The 18,568-nt window shown below is 50.7% G+C and overlaps 1 protein-coding gene across 1 annotated transcript; it reads right to left on the reverse strand.

Annotated features, from left to right (window-relative positions):
* Window positions 1–1,097: 1,097 nt before the first annotated feature.
* On the reverse strand, window positions 1,098–15,531 carry LOC125626450 (low molecular weight neuronal intermediate filament). Its single transcript, XM_048829436.2, has 4 exons — window positions 14,727–15,531; window positions 7,053–7,370; window positions 5,855–5,979; window positions 1,098–3,893 (listed from the first exon to the last, which is right to left on the reverse strand). The coding sequence occupies exons 1-4, from the start codon at window positions 15,435–15,437 to the stop codon at window positions 3,638–3,640; spliced, it is 1,410 nt and encodes a 469-aa protein (XP_048685393.2). The 5' UTR covers window positions 15,438–15,531; the 3' UTR covers window positions 1,098–3,637.
* Between the last annotated feature and the right edge of the window lie 3,037 nt (window positions 15,532–18,568).

The following is an 18,568-nucleotide window of genomic DNA, read 5'->3' on the forward strand; positions in this document are numbered from 1 at the left end:
AGTTGCACTGCAGTGCTTTATCTCCTAGGCAACACTGCCTCCCAAATAGCACTAGGACCATTTTCACCAGCTGAGGATCTGCCCCTGGAAGTCTTTCCATTAACTCAAAATTAGATGTGCCTCCAAGCATTAAACTTCTAGAGGAGTTGGATCCAGCCCCTGGAGATTTCAGAGGAGGCAGTCGGAGGATATTTACCAGGCCTTTCAACCTAGGAGCTCGCTGCTGGGTGCCGAGGCAGTTCTATGTGGTATGAGTTCATTATGCGATCATCAGCTCTATTTTAAAGAGCAAAGTGGCACAAGCAGCTAGGGAAAAGCTGCCCCGGGGGAGCTAGAAGTTTTCAGAACCTCTCAACTTATTTTGGGGGGTTAAAATAACTAGTTTGAATTCATGAATCTTTTTTCCCCCCGACCCTCTGTGATTTAAAATTATACGTCTCCCCCACCCCCCCGCTCCAACCCCCGCGTGATTCAATTAAAAACAAGAGAAAAACATGCTCTTCTTACTACACTGCAGCCTGTAATCCACATTATGGAGAAGAGCCCCCCAAAAGCTTGGCTGGCACAAGTGAGTGCCCTGTGTTACAATATAGAGATTGTGTTCATTCTGTTTGAATGCTGTTCCCTCCCACCCCAACTCCTTTGTCACAATCGGTGCCTAGGGGTGAAACTCACCCCTTTGCAAAGAATATGTCCAATTCTGAAGGCTTAACCGGTGCATAAGCCTTGCACTTGCTGCCGAAATGTACCCCCACCCCAGACATTCTGCAATGGGCTTAAATACAGAGCCGGATATTGAGCTGGTGTAAATCAGTGGGTTTCACTGCCTGCAGCAGAGTTATGCCAATCTACATCGGCTGAAGATCTGGCCCAGTATTTCCAAATGGGGAAAGAAATGGACAAAAACAAAGCCAACAACCAAATCATGGTCCCTGGACTAGAGTATGGCACATGTGTTAAACCAATGAGTCTTAGAAATACAGGACCAGATCCTCAGCTGGGGGAAATCCTCGTAGCTTCACAGACATTGATAGAGATACATACTGAGGATCGGGCCTAGGATGTCATGCAGATGAGTTTACAAGCCGCAAATAACGTTTTTGTTCAGACACCAACACACTGTTTATTGGGGGTTCGATTTTCTATTCATTTAACTGCCAAATAAACAAAGAATATTTTAATGGAAAAAGAGGAAAGTCACATTCAAATGATCTGAAAGGTAGCTTCATGCAAAAGGATACCTCAATCCAAAATGTCATATCTATTAAAGAACACTTGCAATAACCACTGTCTTATGATCAGTCTACATTCCACTACACATACATACTCTAGATTAGGCCAGGCATCTGCATTCAGTAACGGTCTAAAGTTGATGTGGTCAAATCATTCACAAAAGAACGGTGTGAAATATTTCTCTTTCTGTTCTGAAACGCAACACTTCGACCGATCTCCAGTTGACTGAAAAATGGGGAGAAAGTTTCTTCCCAATTTTTTTCCCCTTCAAAGGTCAAATTCTGAAACTGTCAAAGTTTTGAAATTCGGAAGCATTATGACCAGCTCTAGATTAAAGTTTTAAGCCTACCTCAAGCTGAACTCTAGTGTTCCCAGCGATCAATCGCGGTCTCCCCTACATTCAGAATATCAGGGTTGGAAGGGACCTCAGGAGGTCACCTAGTCCAACCCTCTGCTCAAAGCAGGGCCAATCCCCAATTTTTGCTCCAGATCCCTAAATGGCCCCCTCAAAGATTGAACTCACAACCCTGGGTTTAGCAGGCCAATGCTCAAACCACTGAGCTATCCCTCCCCCCAATATCAAGCTAATTCTTTCTACAGAACATTCACTTTCATGATACAATTCTTTTCTGCCCCCTGGGTACATTCGTGGGTTGGAGGAGACAGACAAACAACACCCGGATGTGAACTGAAAGATATCAGACTGTTTACAGACCATCTCTCTGTATCATAATTACAGCACCTGAATTTCCGCGACATCTTCATTGTTTCAGATGTTACACGTCTTCAGATGGCCGTTCCCAGAAAATATTACTGATGCAATCTGCCCTACGCTCCCGAAATCCTGTTTTCTTAAAGAAGAGCTATAAATCCACTATTAATCAAGAAGGGCTAAATTTGCAAATTCCAAAATCCTTGCCAGATTGGCAGAAAAGCTCAACACCAAACACGCCAAGTGTGCTCTTGTGAAAATCTATCTCAAAGGGCCAGATTCTTAATACCCCCCCTTTTTCTTTTTTTTACACTGATACCCTTGCTAGTACCCCCAATGAGACCACTTATGGAGTAAGGTGCTATTCAGTGTGAGTAAATGAATCTGGCCCTAAAGCAGAGCTATTCTCGCTCTCCTCTTGTCATGCATGGCCTTATCTACACTAGAAAGGGTTTGCTGGTATAGCTAAGACGACCCAGGAAAGGCAGAACAAGGTGTAAGAGGTGTAGAGTGAGGGTTCCCAAACCTTTTGCTGGCACAACCCCATTTTAATGAATTGTTTCCTCCCGGGACTCCAGACAGCCTGGAGGATGCCATTTTGAAGAGCCACATAGCATCCTCCACACAGCATGACCTCATCCATGCAGTGCATACGAGGGCTCACTGTGCGGAGGAAGCCATTTTGTAGAGCAAAATGGCGCCCTCCTGGCATCGTGACCTTGCACGCACCATATGTGCGAGGTCACGCTGTGCAGCGTAAAATGGTGTCCTCTGAACACTAGGGATCACCATCTGCTGATGTTCCGTCCCTATTCGGGGTGGTGACCCGCAGTTTGGGAAACGCTGCTCTAGCTATTGCTGAATAATAGGTGTGTCTAGTGGCCTTTCAACAAACCATTTACACCCACTTGGTTTCCATAGGGTATTTACTGGCTTTGGCTCCCAACCCTTTCAGGCAACTGGACCAAGTTTCCCAGGCTTTGGGCCAATAAAATGGTCCCCTGGAATCTATGGGAGTTTCAATTTTACTTCAACAGGGACCAAGGTTTGGCCCTGTGCATCTAGCTGCACCAGCCAACCTCCCATTCACCTGAGCCTACTCTATAAACTGCAACGGAGAGAATAGGGGTTGGAGCAGCTAACGGTGCACTGCAGAGTGTGGGAGCGAGGGGTCAGGGCTCTGAAGCCCTGGACACTTATGTAGGGGCCCAATTCTGACCCCGCTGAAGTCACTAGAATGTTTTACCACCATGTGCAGTGTGAAGGGGATGAGGGCCTGGAAGTCTAGCCTGGAGAGGGCACGGGACGCAGATACATACCTTTGTTCTACAAGCATTATTATAGTAGCACCAAAGGTTCCAACGGAGATCAAGGCCCCATTGTGCTAGGCGCTGTACAAACACATAGCCAGAGACAGTCCCTGCCCAGAGAAGCTTACAATCTACATAGACACGGTGAGAGAGGAAACTGAGGCACGGGGAGGTGAAGTGACTTGCCCAAGGTCACCCAGCAGGCCAGTGGCAGAGCTGGGACTAGAACCCAGGTCTCTGAGTCCCAGTCCAGAGCTCTAGCCACTGGACAAGGCTACCGCTCAGTGTTACTGTAATTGGCTACATTAGGACACAACGTAATCTCTCGCCTGTGAGGGACTCCTTTTCCCCTTGGGGAGGCGCATAGTGATTTCGCTCCAGTTTAGTTCTTGGCTGGGGCGGCTTCGACCTTCTCTTCTCCGGGCTGATCTTCCTCGGCAGGCTTTGGCTCCCCTGAAAGTCTGGGGTCCTTGATGCTTTCCTGCAGGTCTCGCTTCTCCTCCCTCCTGACGGTGACCGTGCTGGTGGAGAAGGCTTTTGCGCCGGAGAAGGGGCTAGACGAGAACGTGTAGCCAAGGCCGAAGGTGTTCCCGCTGCTGATGGTGCTTAGCCGCGTTTCCTCCCCTTCCAGTAATTTCCTGGGGGTGGGAAGAGGGAAACACCAAGAAAGGTGCAATGAAGCTGCTACTAGAGATTTCAGATCCCTGCCTTCTCCTTTCTAAAATATCCTCCCCAGATCAGTTTTCATTGAGCCGGGCAACGGGAACTCCCCCCTCACCCCGCCCCGCCCCCCATGGGAAAGCGGCCAAGGCCTCAATCAGCACATTGCCCCCAGGAAGGAACAGCCTTTACCGCAGGCTCAGCATTTTGTTACACACTATCGACAGAAGGCTACTGAGACCCTAAGAGCTACTTCATGGGCAGAGTCCATACACCACTGTCAGACTATCCAGCCAAACCGTGTCTTGGAAGGAATCAGATAAAAACTGGTGACACGCTGGTCACGAATATCATCGCGGAGTGCGTGTCCAGGTCGCGTAGACAGCGTTACAGATGTGTGCTGGAAATATGTTCTTAAAATAGGCTTTTGGAGGCAGCCTGCCCTTGACAAAGGAATGCTGTCTTGGCTGTTTGTTTGCCTACATCCCCAACGCATATTGAGCAAGGTGAGGCCAGAGACAATGGAAAGACATTTACATCAAAGGGAAAACAAGTGATTAAGCCAAGCAGAGAAACAGATTGATCAGAGGAGGAAGGAGACAGCCTGGCATCTGCACAAGCAGGAGAGGAGAAAAACTTTACATGGAGATACACTTCAAAGGTTCACCGGACTATAAAAAGAAAGGGAAAGAACCCTTAGTTATCCATCACTTGGGGACATATGGTACAGCACCCTCTGAGCCTGTAAATGGTAGAGCCCTGCTGATAATTTACTGCACGCAAGGAACTGTTTTCTGCAAAGATGTAGCTAGAATTAAATTTTAGGCACTAGAAAGCATGTTATTTTTGTATTGTTTAATCCTTTTTTCTCTTTTATTCTTGCCTTATATCACTTAAATCTGTGCTCTTTATTAAACTTATTCTTGTTTTATACAAAACCACCTCAGCACTGTTATATTGATGTGTTAGTCCTCAGCCAAACAGGCTGGTGTGTGCTCTGTCTCTTCAGAGGCAGCAAACTTCATAATTTCTAAGCATGGCCGGAGAGAAGGAGTGGACGCTGCGGGGAGATGTCTCTGCGGAACTCAGGACCTGGGCTTCACGGATTCTTACCTGCAGGGCCAGGTTTGGACTGGCAGAGTCTGGAGGAGCTCATTAGCAAGGCAGACACACTGGAGCATCAGGGAGCTGATGCCCAGTTTAGCAGCCGCAAAGCTCTCACTTGTTGAGGCAGAAGGGTAAGAGAGGCTTAGGGTTCTGTATTCCCTGACGAGAGTGTGATGCACGACTCAGATGCCATGGAGACGAGTGTCCAGGCAACATGGTGATGACAGGGATATATGTCAGGGATCTTCGAAGGTGAATAAGGGAGCTGGATACCATATTCCTGTTTAAAATGGAATACGAGCACCTAACTCCCTTCGGTCATTTGAAAATCCCAGCTTGAAGACCTAAACAGACAGATGGCATTTTGATCTAGGTTTCCTAATACATATCACCGTGGATTCCTTTTTGGATGTTTTTTTAAAGGATCTGCTCTAGGAATTATTTTTGGGGACGTTCTCTGCCCTGTGTTATGCAGGAGGTCAGACTAATAGATTCTAAGGCCAGAAGGGACCATTATGATCATCTAATCTCTAGAAACTTTAAAATGTGTATGTGTATGAGGAGGATAGGAGTAAAAATAGGAGCAAGGGGGGGGGGGCGGGCGACTTTTGACCAGTTCTAACCCTGAGCCAAACCTGGGGATCTGGTGCAATAAATCTGTTTTTTCTCATTACAGAACTGCGCAGCTGGATTGCTACACAATATTACAGAACATCCAGGGGTACAATGTTTCTGGGTATTTGTTTCTCTCTACGCAAACAGAGATGTGTGACCGCCAGCATCAAACATCCCCAAAGCCACCAGGGAAGAAGGCCTCTTGGTATTGTTTTACCTGTATGCAGCTATTTCAATATCCAGGGCCATTTTCACATTCAGCAGGTCTTGGTACTCTCGGAGGTGGCGAGCCATCTCTCCCTTGGTCGTCCTTAGAGCATTTTCAAGCTGGTTAATAGTCTCCTGCAGAACAAAAAGTGGAAGGGAGAACATTTTGATCATGTCAATAGTTCCCTCTCATTTGCTTTTAGTGCCCCTCCTTCCAGATACGTTGTTCAAACTGATCTCAGGAGGAGAAATCGGTGTGGTCCAGTGGATTAGAGTGCTGGACTGGGACTCAGACTGGACTGGGTTTCTATTCCTGGCTATGACATTGACTTGCTGATTGAGCAGAGCAAGTCATTTCACCTCTTTCCCCTCCCACCTCTGCCTTGTTTATTTCAACTGCAGTCTCCTCAGGGCAGGGATTGTCTTATGTGTTTATACAGTGCATGTCCCAAATCTCAGTAGCGATCCTATACATTTACTAATACGAGCAAACATTCATTTGGCTGGTCCCTTCCCCAGCACATCAGACGTCTGCTGTTCTAGCAAATGAGCTCTGTACCTCATCAAAGGAGTTCATGCGATTATTATTTTGTCTAATAGTCAAATCACGAGACTAGAAGCCTGGACTCCTGGGTTCGATTGTTAGCTCACAGCCTGATTTTGGGCAAGTCGCTTAGATCTACAGTTTCAAACAAGTCCAATAATTTGGGAGGTACAACTGGAATTTGAGGAGGCCAGCACCTCTGGGAATCAGCCCTACAGTGGACACCCAAAAACAGAGGCCCCCAAAGATCAATGAATGCTTTGCGCCTCAGTTTCCCAAGCTGAGACATGGGGCTAATAATACTTACAATCTACCTCACCGGGGGCTGGAGGGCGGGGTAGCGAATGAATGTTTTCAAAGTGTTTGAAGATCACAGGCGGGAGATATTATAGAAATGCTACTAACATAATCTCTCCCCCTACCATTCAGTGCAAGGTTTGCTAAGTACATCCCATCTCTGTGTAAGGACGGTCTTCTTCCCAGTGCAAACATACCCAAAAGCGTGGCCTGCACAAGCTATCAGGAAAGACAAAACCCCAGGATAATCTTTGCTAGATGCATATCTGGCATTTTACCACTTGAGTCTCTGATGCGTAGGGCTGCGAGTGAGCTCTTGAGCTGGAAACAAATAAGAAGCCAGTGTCTTCTGACAAGTGTCAACTACCTGCAGATTATGGATCTCCCCATTGCTCCTCTCCTCCGCTTCCTGCAGCTGCCTCTCCAGGGACTCGTTGGCATTCCGCAGTGCCTCGATCTCGATGTTGCGGGCCTGCAGCTGGCGCCGGTATTCCGTGATCTCCTCCTTGGCCTGGCGGATGCTGTCACTGCTGCGAGCCGCCTCCTCGGTGAAGTTGGCGAATTTGGATTTGTACCACTCTTCGGCAGACTGCTGGTTCCGGGCGGAAAGGACCTCGTACTGCATGCGGATCTCCTTCAAGGCGGCCGTGAGGTCAGGCTTGCTCACGTCCACCTCCACCGAGACCTGGAGAAGGCACAGAAGGAAGGGACCCCACCCCACATACAGCATACAGTATGAAATTTGGGGAAACGGATAGGAATACAGACAGTGAAGCTGCTCGGGGCTGTTCCCTGCCATCCTAGGCTGTACGCCCTGAATGAAGGCTCAGATCCTTCCCCTTGTCCCCCATGCAGAGCCGGAGGGCTCAGGACACAACAGAACAGCTGTGTTTCCTCTGCATGGAGCAAGCTGGAGGATGAAGGGCTCCCATATGGAGGGCCACACCTCTTGTGAGCGGTGGAGCCCAGCTCCATGCAGTCCCAATACAGAGGCTCTTTGAATTAAGGAAAAGGTAGAAATGAAGTCAGGGGATTTAGTGCTACACGGCTCTTCTCTCCACAGGCATGCACGGTCCTGGAGCTCATCTGCCGTCACGGGAAGTCCTGAGGGCAGGGGGAGATGTTGATTGCCCCTGTGGGGTTTCCCCAGCAGCTAGCCAAATTATTCAGATACTTGGGGCAGGAATAAGTCCTAACGAAATGGATTGGTGGACAGGAAGCGGGCAGTCACTGGTGCATGACAGAATATCACATAGCCGGGGGAACATTGCAGAACCCTCACCTCCACATGTGTGTGATATGGCATAGCTATAAAATACAAAATTATATGGGACCAGATCCTTAGCTGGTGTAAATCTGCATAGCTCCTCTGAAGTTAGTGGAGCGATGTCAATTTATATCAGCTCATCATCCGCCATGCCCTCTGCCCAGTGCCTATATAGCCATACACGGTGAGTAAATATGTATGCAGAAAGACCAGAGAGGCAAAAGACACAGATGGACAGGTATAGCTAGATAGCTGCATTGACAGACATTCTCTCTCTTGTGCGTAGATAGAGAAAGAAAGGGTGTGTATGGAGGGAGGTAGATAGGTTGGTAGAGATAGATATTGACCAATATCTCAGAGCAAACAGAGCAAATTAACCTGGGTTCAGAGAAATGCATCAGAGGAGCAAAGACTGACAGGTACAGCATTTATTTTAGACATACAAGTTGTGCAGGTTCGGTTAGCAAAATAGTTTATATTAAAGTTCTTTTTTGATCCTTCACACAGCTCTGCTAAGTGTTGCCATATTGCTACCGTACCACCACCCAAGAGTGAAAGGACTCATTTATTTAAATTGTCCAGTGTTTCCGCATAATTCTGTATAGTGCTGGCCTTCGGTCAGTGTTCAATCTGAATCTAAATGAGCAAATGTAACTGGTTTATTGCTCCCCCATTTGATGGAGGAAAATGACAGAACTGTGGGCAAACACAATGCATTGCTTTCTCAGTCCAGCCCTCAGGGCCTGCTGCATTTTCTGTAGCTCTGCAGATTACAGATTTTTACCCACTGAAAGTTTTCCACAACCCCCAGGGCCATATGCTGCAAAGTATTAGGAAAGCCAGAAAGTTATTGGTCTGTCAGTGAATTTTCATACAGATGGTGGATTATGGCCATGATATAGGAGCTCATTTTAGGGTTTGCTCATCAGATGCCTGCACATATTCATTATAATACAGCCAGTGAAGTTCCTCACTGAGGAACATGGACCGCAGAATATGGAATAAGCAGGGGCAACTTTCCCAATGGATTTAGTCCTATGTATGAAGGTAAGTTATGTATTAGAAATGAATGGCATTCCGGAAGTGGAGTTTAACCTTGCAAACAAAGGACATTGTAGCAAATCTGCAAAAGGAATGGCATTTGCCAGTATCATTAATACCCCATTACACCGGGGGGGGGGGTGTCACAAGTGAAATCAAACCTCTAATTGCAAATGTATGGGAAAGTCCCCCTTTAAATGAAATCTGCTTCAGCTCCTTGTCTAGGAGAAGTTCAAATATTCATGTATTCAGGAATGTACTGGGTCAAAGTCAGCTGTAGTGTAAGCAGATGCAACTCCAAGGCTGAAGTGGCCTCATTATGCTGGCTTGATCCTGTAAGGTGCAGAGCCCCCTGGCTCCAATCTAGCAAAGCACTAAAACTTATGTATTTACTGCAAGTAGCACAGTTAAGGAGGGACTGAACGCCGCTGTCCGAGGAACAAGCAAAACAAGCAAGAAAGAGAGAACAAAGTGGAAGAAGATTCATATTTCTAGGTTTTAACACACTCTGAGAATACAGCACAACCTTGATTATTGCAGCCATAGTCAAATTTCCCTGTTCTATCCAGAGTTGTACCCTTCTCTGCCTAGCCCCCCCCCCCCCCCCAAAAATCTATTTGTGGTATTATCACAATTATATCTACGTGCCCCAATGGGCTAAGTACTGTACATACAAAGATTGAGACATTCCCTACCCACCCCTGACAGTTTATGATCTAGAGAGACAAAGAATGGGAGAGTACTGTCCTGATATTACAGACAGGAAACTAAGTCAGGGTCAGACTAAGCGACTTGCCAAAGTCACCCAAGAAATCTGTAGCAGAGCTCATCTCAAATCCCAGTCCAGCGCTGTAGCCATAAAACCAACTTTCCTCTGCATAAATTAAATGAAAATTCCCCTTCATTAGCCAAAGCTTTGGTCATCTGAATGTATTCTGCATCCCTCATGACATCTCAGGGAAAATCCATTGTGGATGGGTGAGGTCCCAGAGTAATGGGCAAACATAGGATCTGTTTTTAAGAATGGCAACAAAGACCACCCTGGAAATTATAGTCCAGTCAGCCTAACTTTAATACCTGGAAAGATACCAGAACAAATTATTGAACAATCAATTTGTGAGCACCTAGAGGATAATAGGATTACAAGGACTAACCAGCATAGATTTGTCAAGAACAAATCATGCCAAACCAACTTAATTTCCTTCTCTGACAGGGTTACTGGCCCAGCAGATAGGGGGAAGGAGTAGATGGGATACATCTTTATTTTAGAAAGGCTTTTGACACTGTCCCACATCACATTCTCATAAGCAAACTAGCAAAATGTAGTCTAGCTGGAATTACTAGAAGGTGGGTGCACAACTGATTGAAAGACCATACTCAAAGAATTGTTATCAATGGTTCACTGTCCAACTGGGAAGGTGTATCCAGTGGGGTCCCACAGGGGTCAGTCCTGGGTCTGAAGATATTTAATATTTTTATTAATGATTTGCATAATGGAGTGGAAAGCGTGCTTATAAAATTTGCAGATGACACCAGGCTGGGAGCGGTTGCAAACACTTTGGAGGACAGGATTAGAATTCAAAGTGACCTTGACAAATTGGAGAATTGGTCTGAAATCAACAAGATGAAATTCAGGAAAGAAAAGTGTAAAGAACCACACTTTGGAAGGAAAAATCAAATGCACAGCTACAAGATGGGGAATAACTGGTTGGCGGCAGTACTGCTGGAAAGGGTATGGGGGTTGTAGTGGACCACAAATTGAACAGGAGACAATGGTGTGATGCAGTTAACAGGAGGTAACTGTCCTGTTCTACTCGGCACTGGTGAGGCCCCAGCTGGAGCACTGTGTCAAATTCTGGGTGCTACACTTTTGGAAAGATGTGGATAAGTTGGAGAGAGGCCAGAGGAGAGCAACAAAAGTTTAGAAAACCTGATCTACGAGGAAAGGTTAAAAAACCTGGGCAAGTTTAGTCTTCAGAAAAGAAGACTGAGGGGGGACCTGATAACAGTCTTCAAATACGGTCAGAGATGTTATAAAGAAGATGGTGATCAATTGTTCTCCATGTGCAAGGCAGGACAAGACATAATGGGCTTAATCTGCAGCAACTCTAAGGCCACGTCTACACTATCCGCCAGATTGGCGGGTAGTGATCCATCTAGCGGGGATCGATTTATCACATTAGTGTAGACGCGACAAATCGATGCCCGATCACTCTGCCATCGACTCCGGAACTCCACCACGGCGCGAGGCAGAAGCGGAGTCGATGGGGGAGCGGCGGCCGTCGATCCCGCGCCGCGAGGACGCAAAGTAAGTGATTCTAAGTCGATCTAAGATACGTGCGTTCCCGTAGCTGAAGTTGCGTATCTTAGATCCATCCCCCCCTCAGTGTAGGCCAGGCTTAAGGGTAGTAAGCTCTGGAACAGGCTTCCAAAGGAGCTTGTGGAGTCCCCATCATAAAACCTCCAATGGACAGGCTGGAGAAACACCTCTCGGGGACAGTCTACGTTTACTTGGTTCTGCCTCAGCACAGGGGGCCGGACTTGATGATCTCTCAACTCCCTCCCTGCCCTATGATTCCAGCTGGATAATCAAGGCTGCATTACAATACCTCGGCACCAGCTATTGATTTCAGTGCTCAGGAGAGCCATCCGTTTCCATCAATAATGCAACTGTAGCTCTAAAGCCGCTTCACTAAGCTGCTCCGGGTTTGTCCTTATGGATCTGGTGTTTTAATACCTTTACATGCAGTTTAACATTTGTCCGACAATACCTTGCAAAAGTGGACATTAACGAAACCTACATGACAAAAGAGTTGTCACTGAGCCGCCCATTAAACCTCCGTATAACAAGCTCATTAGGATAACTGCTATTCTCGTGTGCATCAGAGAATGAACGTGGGTTAGCTACATTTTGCATTAAGCAGGCTTCATTCTTTCCTCCCAACACGTACGGAAATAGTCCCACGACTTCACTTGAAACGCAGACTGATGAATGAAGCCAGGACCGAGCTTTCCTTCTTTTCTAAGCTTCGGTCCTTTCATTCCACTAGCACATGGCTCAGGCACAAAGATGGGCATTGTGTGTGCTCTGCAGGGTGGGCGCGAGGTACCTATTGTACCCATGGTGCTGCAGCATAGGATGCTATGTTCCCAGCAGGGCTTAGCAATAATGTAATCAAGGTACAGTTTGCTATGGTATTCAAAGAACTGAATCACACTTCCAATAGTCTAATGTGAGACAATCCAATACTCAACACAAAGGAGATCCGGCGCTGATTTAACCTTCCAGGCGACTTTATGCCAAATACAATGTAATCAGAAAAGCAGAAGATGTAAGTACCCTATTACCCATTCAATATAGGGAAGGAGGATTGGGATCATGCCGGCACACAGTGCCTTTGCATCCTGTAGCTATCCAACACCATGAGGGGAGCCAGTCAAATGTCTACCTTAATGAAGATAACCTTCCAACGACCGACCGACTGCAATAGCTTTGTGCCCAGTGCAAAGGATCTAGAATCGATCCATTCAGCATATGTAAGAGGAAGAGAATAGGGGGAGTGTATGTAACAGTCCTATATGCTCAGCCTATGGAAGTATAAAATTATGGGGTGGGGATGAGGGCAGTGGTGTGATGCACAGCATAGAGGAGGAGGGCAGTATTGTGCGTGTATGCCACACCCTATCCATCTAGCACACACAGAAGCGAGGAAATCGGAGCGTATAACACACCTCATCCAGTACACAGGAGGGATGCATGTGTGTGTATAGCACAGACTTTATCCAGCACAGAGAAGGAGGGGTGCATGTGTGTAGCACACACTCTATCCAGCACACAGGAGGTTTGCGTGTGTGTAGCACTCCTTAGGAGGCGATGGATACTGGGGGTGAGCGAAGGCAAACCCTATCCACATGGCATGCGGAGGGGAGAAGGGCGCTGGGCACCTGGGGATGCAGGCGGTGGAAGGGGGTCTGGGGTGGTTGAATCCTGGAGGTGAACACCGAGCCCTTGGGGGTATGTGCCACCCTGGGGAGGCTGCTGTTTGGCATCCTGCGGGGAGGGGAGCACTGGGAAGGCGGGATACAGAAAGGGGAGTGCTGCGCTGGGCAGGGATGGGGCGGGGGACAGCAGTGCTGGTCTGTGGGGGGATACAGAACAGGGAGCGCTGGGCAGGGACGGGGGGGGGGGGAGACCGCAGTGCAGCAGTGTTGGTCTGTGGGGGGATACAGAACAGGGGGCTGGGCAGGGACGGGGGGGGGGAGACCGCAGTGCAGCAGTGTTGGTCTGTGGGGGGATACAGAACAGGGGGCTGGGCAGGAACAGAGGGGAGGGGAGAGGAAGAGAGAGCAGGGCTGGGCAGCGGGAGGGAGGAGGGGAGAGGAGCGCAGGGAAGGGTAGGGGCAGGGAGTGCAGAGAGGGGAGTTCAGGGCTGGGCTGGGGCAGGGGGAGGGGAGCACAGGGCTGAGAGGTGTCCGGGGGATGGGAGCGCAGGGCTGGGCAGGGGATCGGAGTGCAGGGAGAGAAGGTCAGAGGGATGCTGAGCAGGGGCGGGGGGAGCGGAGCGGAGCGCAGCGAGGTAGGGGGAGGCTAGGACAGGGCAGGGCTGGGCAGGGGCAGAGGGAGAGAAGCGCAGGGAGAGGTGGCCAGGGCCGGGGGATGCTGCACAGTGGCAGGAGGGGAGCGCAGCGCTGGGCAGGCTAGGAGGGGAGGGGAGCGCAGCGTGGGGGGGGGCGCTGGGCAGGGACAGTAGGAGGGGAGCGGAGGGGCAGGCGGGGAGGGGAGTGGAGCGCAGGGCTGCACGGGGCCAGGCGGGGAGGGGAGCGCGGGGCAGGGAGCGGAGCGGAGCGCAGGGCTGGGCAGGGGCAGGGGAGGGGAGCGCAGGGGCAGGGGCAGGCGGGGAGGGGAGGGGAGGGGAGGGGAGCGCAGGGGCAGGCGGGGAGGGGAGGGGAGGGGAGCGCAGGGGCAGGGGCAGGCGGGGAGGGGAGGGGAGGGCAGGGCTGGGCAGGGGCAGGCGGGGAGGGGAGGGGAGGGGAGGGGAGCGCAGGGCTGGGAGCGGAGCCCAGGGGCGGAGGGGAGCGGAGCGCAGGGCTGGGCAGGGGCAGGCGGGGAGGGGAGCGGAGGGGAGCGCAGGGCTGGGAGCGGAGCGCAGGGGCGGAGGGGAGCGGAGCGCTGGGCTGGGCTGGGCAGGGGCAGGCGGCGAGGGGAGCGGAGCGCAGGGGCAGGCGCCGAGGGGAGCGCAGGGCTGGGCAGGGGCAGGCGGCGAGGGGAGCGGAGCGCAGGGCTGGGCAGGGGCAGACGCCGAGGGGAGGGGAGCGCAGGGGCAGGGGCAGGCGCCGAGGGGAGGGGAGCGGAGCGCAGGGGCAGGGGCAGGCGGGGAGGGGAGGGGAGCGGAGCGCAGGGCTGGGAGCGGAGCGCAGGGGCAGGGGCAGGCGGCGAGGGGAGCGCGCAGGGCTGGGCAGGGGCAGGCGGCGAGGGGAGCGCGCAGGGCTGGGCAGGGGCAGGCGGCGAGGGGAGCGCGCAGGGCTGGGAGCGGAGCGCAGGGGCGGAGGGGAGCGGAGCGCAGGGCTGGGCAGGGGCAGGCGGCGAGGGGAGCGCGCAGGGCTGGGCAGGGGCAGGCGGCGAGGGGAGCGCGCAGGGCTGGGAGCGGAGCGGAGCGCAGGGCTGGGCAGGGGCAGGCGGCGAGGGGAGCCCGCAGGGGCAGGGGCAGGGGCAGGCGCGGAAGCCGCCGGTACCTGCGCATCCTGCAGCGCGGCTTGCAGCTCCGCCACCTCCTCCTCGTGCACCTTCCGGAGGAAGGCGATCTCGTCCAGCAGCGCCTCCACCTTCTTCTCCAGCTCCAGCCGGGCCAGGGTGGCGTGGTCCACGTCCTTCCTGTACTCGCGCAGGGCCAGCTCGGCCTCCTCCCGCCGGCGCGCCTCCTCCTGGCACTGCTCCCGCAGGCGCTCCAGCCCCTGCGCCAGCCGCTGGCTCTCCAGCTGCGCCTCGTCCCGCTCGTGGCGCAGCCCCTCCGCCTGCGAGCGCAGCTCGCGGATCTCCTGCTCGTAGAGCTGCTGCAGGCGGGAGGGCTCCGCCTGGCGCTGGCGCAGCAGCGAGACCTCGGCCTCCAGCAGCCGGTTGTGCTGCTCCAGCTGATGCACCTTCTCGATGTAGGTCACGAAGCGGTCGTTGAGCCCTTGCAGCTGCTCCTTCTCGTTGGTGCGCACGATTTTCAGCTCGTTGCTCACCGCGCTGGGCTGGGACAGCAGCTCCAGGTGGTCCACGGAGCTGGGCACGGCCAGCTTGCGATAGGAGGAGGCGTAGGAGTCCCTGGCAGGGGGGGCGCGGTAGCCGGCAGCCCGGGGAGCGGCTGAGCTGTTGTAAACCCTGCTGGAGAGGCGAGGGGACTCCCCGAAGATCTTCTTATAGGAGGAGGGTGGGTAGAGCAGGTCGCTGCTGTAGCTCATGGTGAGGCTGGGTTGGGGGGAGATGCAGGCAGGGAAGGGACGAGGCTGGGTGGGTGATGCACAGAAATAGGGGGAGGACAATGCGCCTGGCTCTCCCCTTATATAGCCCCGCAAACACCAATCCTCTTCCTCCTGCTAATTAACAACGCCCAGTCAGCTGCAAATCTGCCTGGCAGGGAGGAGGGAGCGAAGGGGCTGAAAGGGAGGCCCTTGCCTTTCTCCTTGCCTGAGATTCGCTTGATCAGCAAGTGCTGGCTGCAGCTGGGGCCTGCCACCGAATCAATGTGTGTGTCTCCCCAGGATTGACAGGGGAAGGGGGGGTGCTTGGGCAAGGTGGCCCCACGGGGCTGGCAGAGGATGCAGCTGCTTGCAACAATCGCCAGAAAGGGTGAAGGATACAAAGGAGGGGTGGGCCATGGCGGGAGAGCAGGGAAGGTGTAGGCAAAGCTGTCAGAGATCGCTGCCATTCCTGGAAGGGATGCCGGTGGGATGCCACCACTATCTCAGAGCTGGGGGCTCACGCAGGGCAAGAGTCAGCGAGGGATCAGGCAGAGCCCTGACAAAAATGCGACTGAATGGGGCAAGCGAACATATAGGGTTGTTTTTTTTCATCCTTGGGGATGGGAATGGGAAAAGGAAGACCAAGAAGAGGGGCTATTACTCAGCCTTTGACCCTTCCCCCAACAAATCACTGACCTGTCATCTTTATGGCCCAAGATTTCCAAACGGCTAGTGATTTTGAGTGCTCAATTTGACTTGAATGGCATCATCACCTACAACTGCAATTGCAGGAACTGTCCACTGGCAGGGCACAGCACCTCTGAAAATCAGCTTCTTTTAAAAGGTGGCTCCTGTTGGCAATCCAAAAACAGAGGCAATCAAAACAACCAGTCACTTAAAATGTAGGCCTATGCATTTAAGACCAGCTTCTCTTTCAGCGGTGGTTGCTTAAATGCAGACTGGGCTATCTGCTGTGAGAACAGACTGAGACCCAGAGTGAAACAGGTTTCAGAGTAGCAGCCGTGTTAGTCTGTATCCGCAAAAAGAAAAGGAGGACTCGTGGCACCTTAGAGACAAACCAATTTATTTGAGCATAAGCTTTCGTGAGCTACAGCTCACTTGCATCCGATTGTAATGCCTCCGATGAAGTGAGCTGTAGCTCACGAAAGCTTATGCTCAAATAAATTGGTTAGTCTCTAAGGTGCCACAAGTCCTCCTTTTCTTTTTGCAAATACAGACTAACACGGCTGCTACTCTGAAATTAGTCTCTAAGGTGCCACAAGGCCTCCTTTTCTTAGAGTGAAGCAGGCTTTGCATTAGAACTGGGATAAATTTGAAAGCCAACTCCCCCATTGGAATTCTTTAAATGACCGCTCTCTTCACACTGGGCTGAACCAAAATCCTAGGTCTAAGTCCTTGCAGTTTGGGCTAGTTTGAGATCATGATTGAAAGAGTGTGGTTTCAGCCCCTCTCTGCTTTAAAGAGACCTCCAGATCCAACAGGGTTACACAGATGTAAATGAGGGTCAAGCCTGCAGTTTGGTTTTTGCATGTGCCTTGCAGATTGGCTGCTGTCCCTTTGCTCTGCCTGCTTATTCAGGTAACACCAGAACACACACAGCTGTCCGGACCGGCCTTCTTACCCTGTTTTGTAAGGAGTAGATTTACTGACATTTACTGGTTCTCTGTTAGTGCAGAGCAACAGAGAGGTGGGACGGTGTGGGTGAAGGGAAGGTGGGGGACCTGATGGCCGAGGAAAGCGTAGGAGCAGTGCTTCGGATCCATTTCTGGTTTTCAAGGACAGAAGATTTGTCAATGTAAGTTAGCTGAATTCAGCATGAAACTGAAGTGAGCCATTGCAAAATATAGAGAGAAAGGATTCACTCACCTTCTCTTACACTTCACTGCGCATCCAGCTTTGTCCCCACCCTGCAGAGCATTCTGTTTGTCAGCTGCTTGGCTGCTTCCAATTAAATTCTTCACCTTTATTTCAGAAATCAATTTTCCATTATGCAGACCATGTCCAGGGGGTAAAACCAAAGTCATCCACTGATGCTGACTCAGGTGTATTTGCTGCACCTGTGCAGTAGATTGATGTTTCCCCCTTAGATGAGGCACAGGATTTAAAAACAAGAGAGTTGCTGCCCTGTGTGGATTGGATTGTAGAGAATCCACATTGTCTCTTTACATGGAGGAAACAGGAGGCGGAATGGGCCAAATCCATGATGTATTGGGGAGGGGAGTTTTCATTTGTAGCCTCTTTAATGAACAAAACATTTCTTAGTTTTGTTGCTTTCATGTTCTGTAATGATCACAGAATTGCGCAAAACATAGCTAAATGCAAGAAGCTAAATTCTCATGCTACTCAAAGAGCTGGAAAAGAGATCGAAATTCACTCAAGCAATGCATCATGCGGGGGGGAGGGGAGGAAGCACTTGCAACTCTTAATATAGCAGATTCTATTCCCACTGAAATCAAATGGGAGTTTTGCCATTGCCTTCAATAGGCACAAGCTTGGGTCTTAATACAATAGATATAGAGTTCCATAAGGATAAAGACACTGCTAGGTGACACATAAAAATGTAACTCCTGCATTCATGTCAAAACCACTAGCATGTTGTGGCCAGATTCTGGTGGAAGTGGCCAGACGCCCCTGAAGAGGATGGATGTTCAGCCACTTTTCTGCACACTCATCATGTCCCTTAGGGCCTGAGTCAAAGCCTACCGAAGTAAATGAGTGTCTTTCCATTGGATCAGGCCCTTGATAAGTAGGTTTGGTTCTATTTCTGATCTTGGGTGTTATTCAGATAAGCAACAGCACAGTGTGTTACTCCAATGGGCTGGGGGCCCTCAGGGGATTAGCAGCAGAATGAGATGCCAATTGCTCATCAAAGCCAGCCCAAGCTGGCAGTGAGCAAAAACTGTTATCACCTAGCAGGGGGGTGGACTAGATGACCTCCTGAGGTCTCTTCCAATCCTAATCTTCTATGATTCTATGATCTCATGGGTATTCGGTGACCTACATGAATTGAGTTGTTGGTTCTTAGATGGCAAATATCCACCGCACTTAGATGACTGGTGCTCATTGGCACCTTTGCCAGAAGACCTGGAGGAGAAGGATTCAATATTGTT

This window comes from Caretta caretta, chromosome 26, assembly GCF_965140235.1.
Source record: "Caretta caretta isolate rCarCar2 chromosome 26, rCarCar1.hap1, whole genome shotgun sequence".
NCBI lineage: Eukaryota > Metazoa > Chordata > Testudines > Cheloniidae > Caretta > Caretta caretta.

Excerpts from the sequence above, each read along its gene's own strand:
- LOC125626450 (XM_048829436.2), bottom strand. The coding sequence starts at position 15,437 with ATGAGCTACAGCAGCGACCTGCTCTACCCACCCTCCTCCTATAAGAAG. Across the intron at positions 7,371-14,726 it reads CCGCGCTGCAGGATGCGCAG|GTCTCGGTGGAGGTGGACGT; the intron begins GTACCGGCGGCT and ends TGCCTTCTCCAG. Across the intron at positions 3,894-5,854 it reads ATTGAAATAGCTGCATACAG|GAAATTACTGGAAGGGGAGG; the intron begins GTAAAACAATAC and ends TCCCACCCCCAG.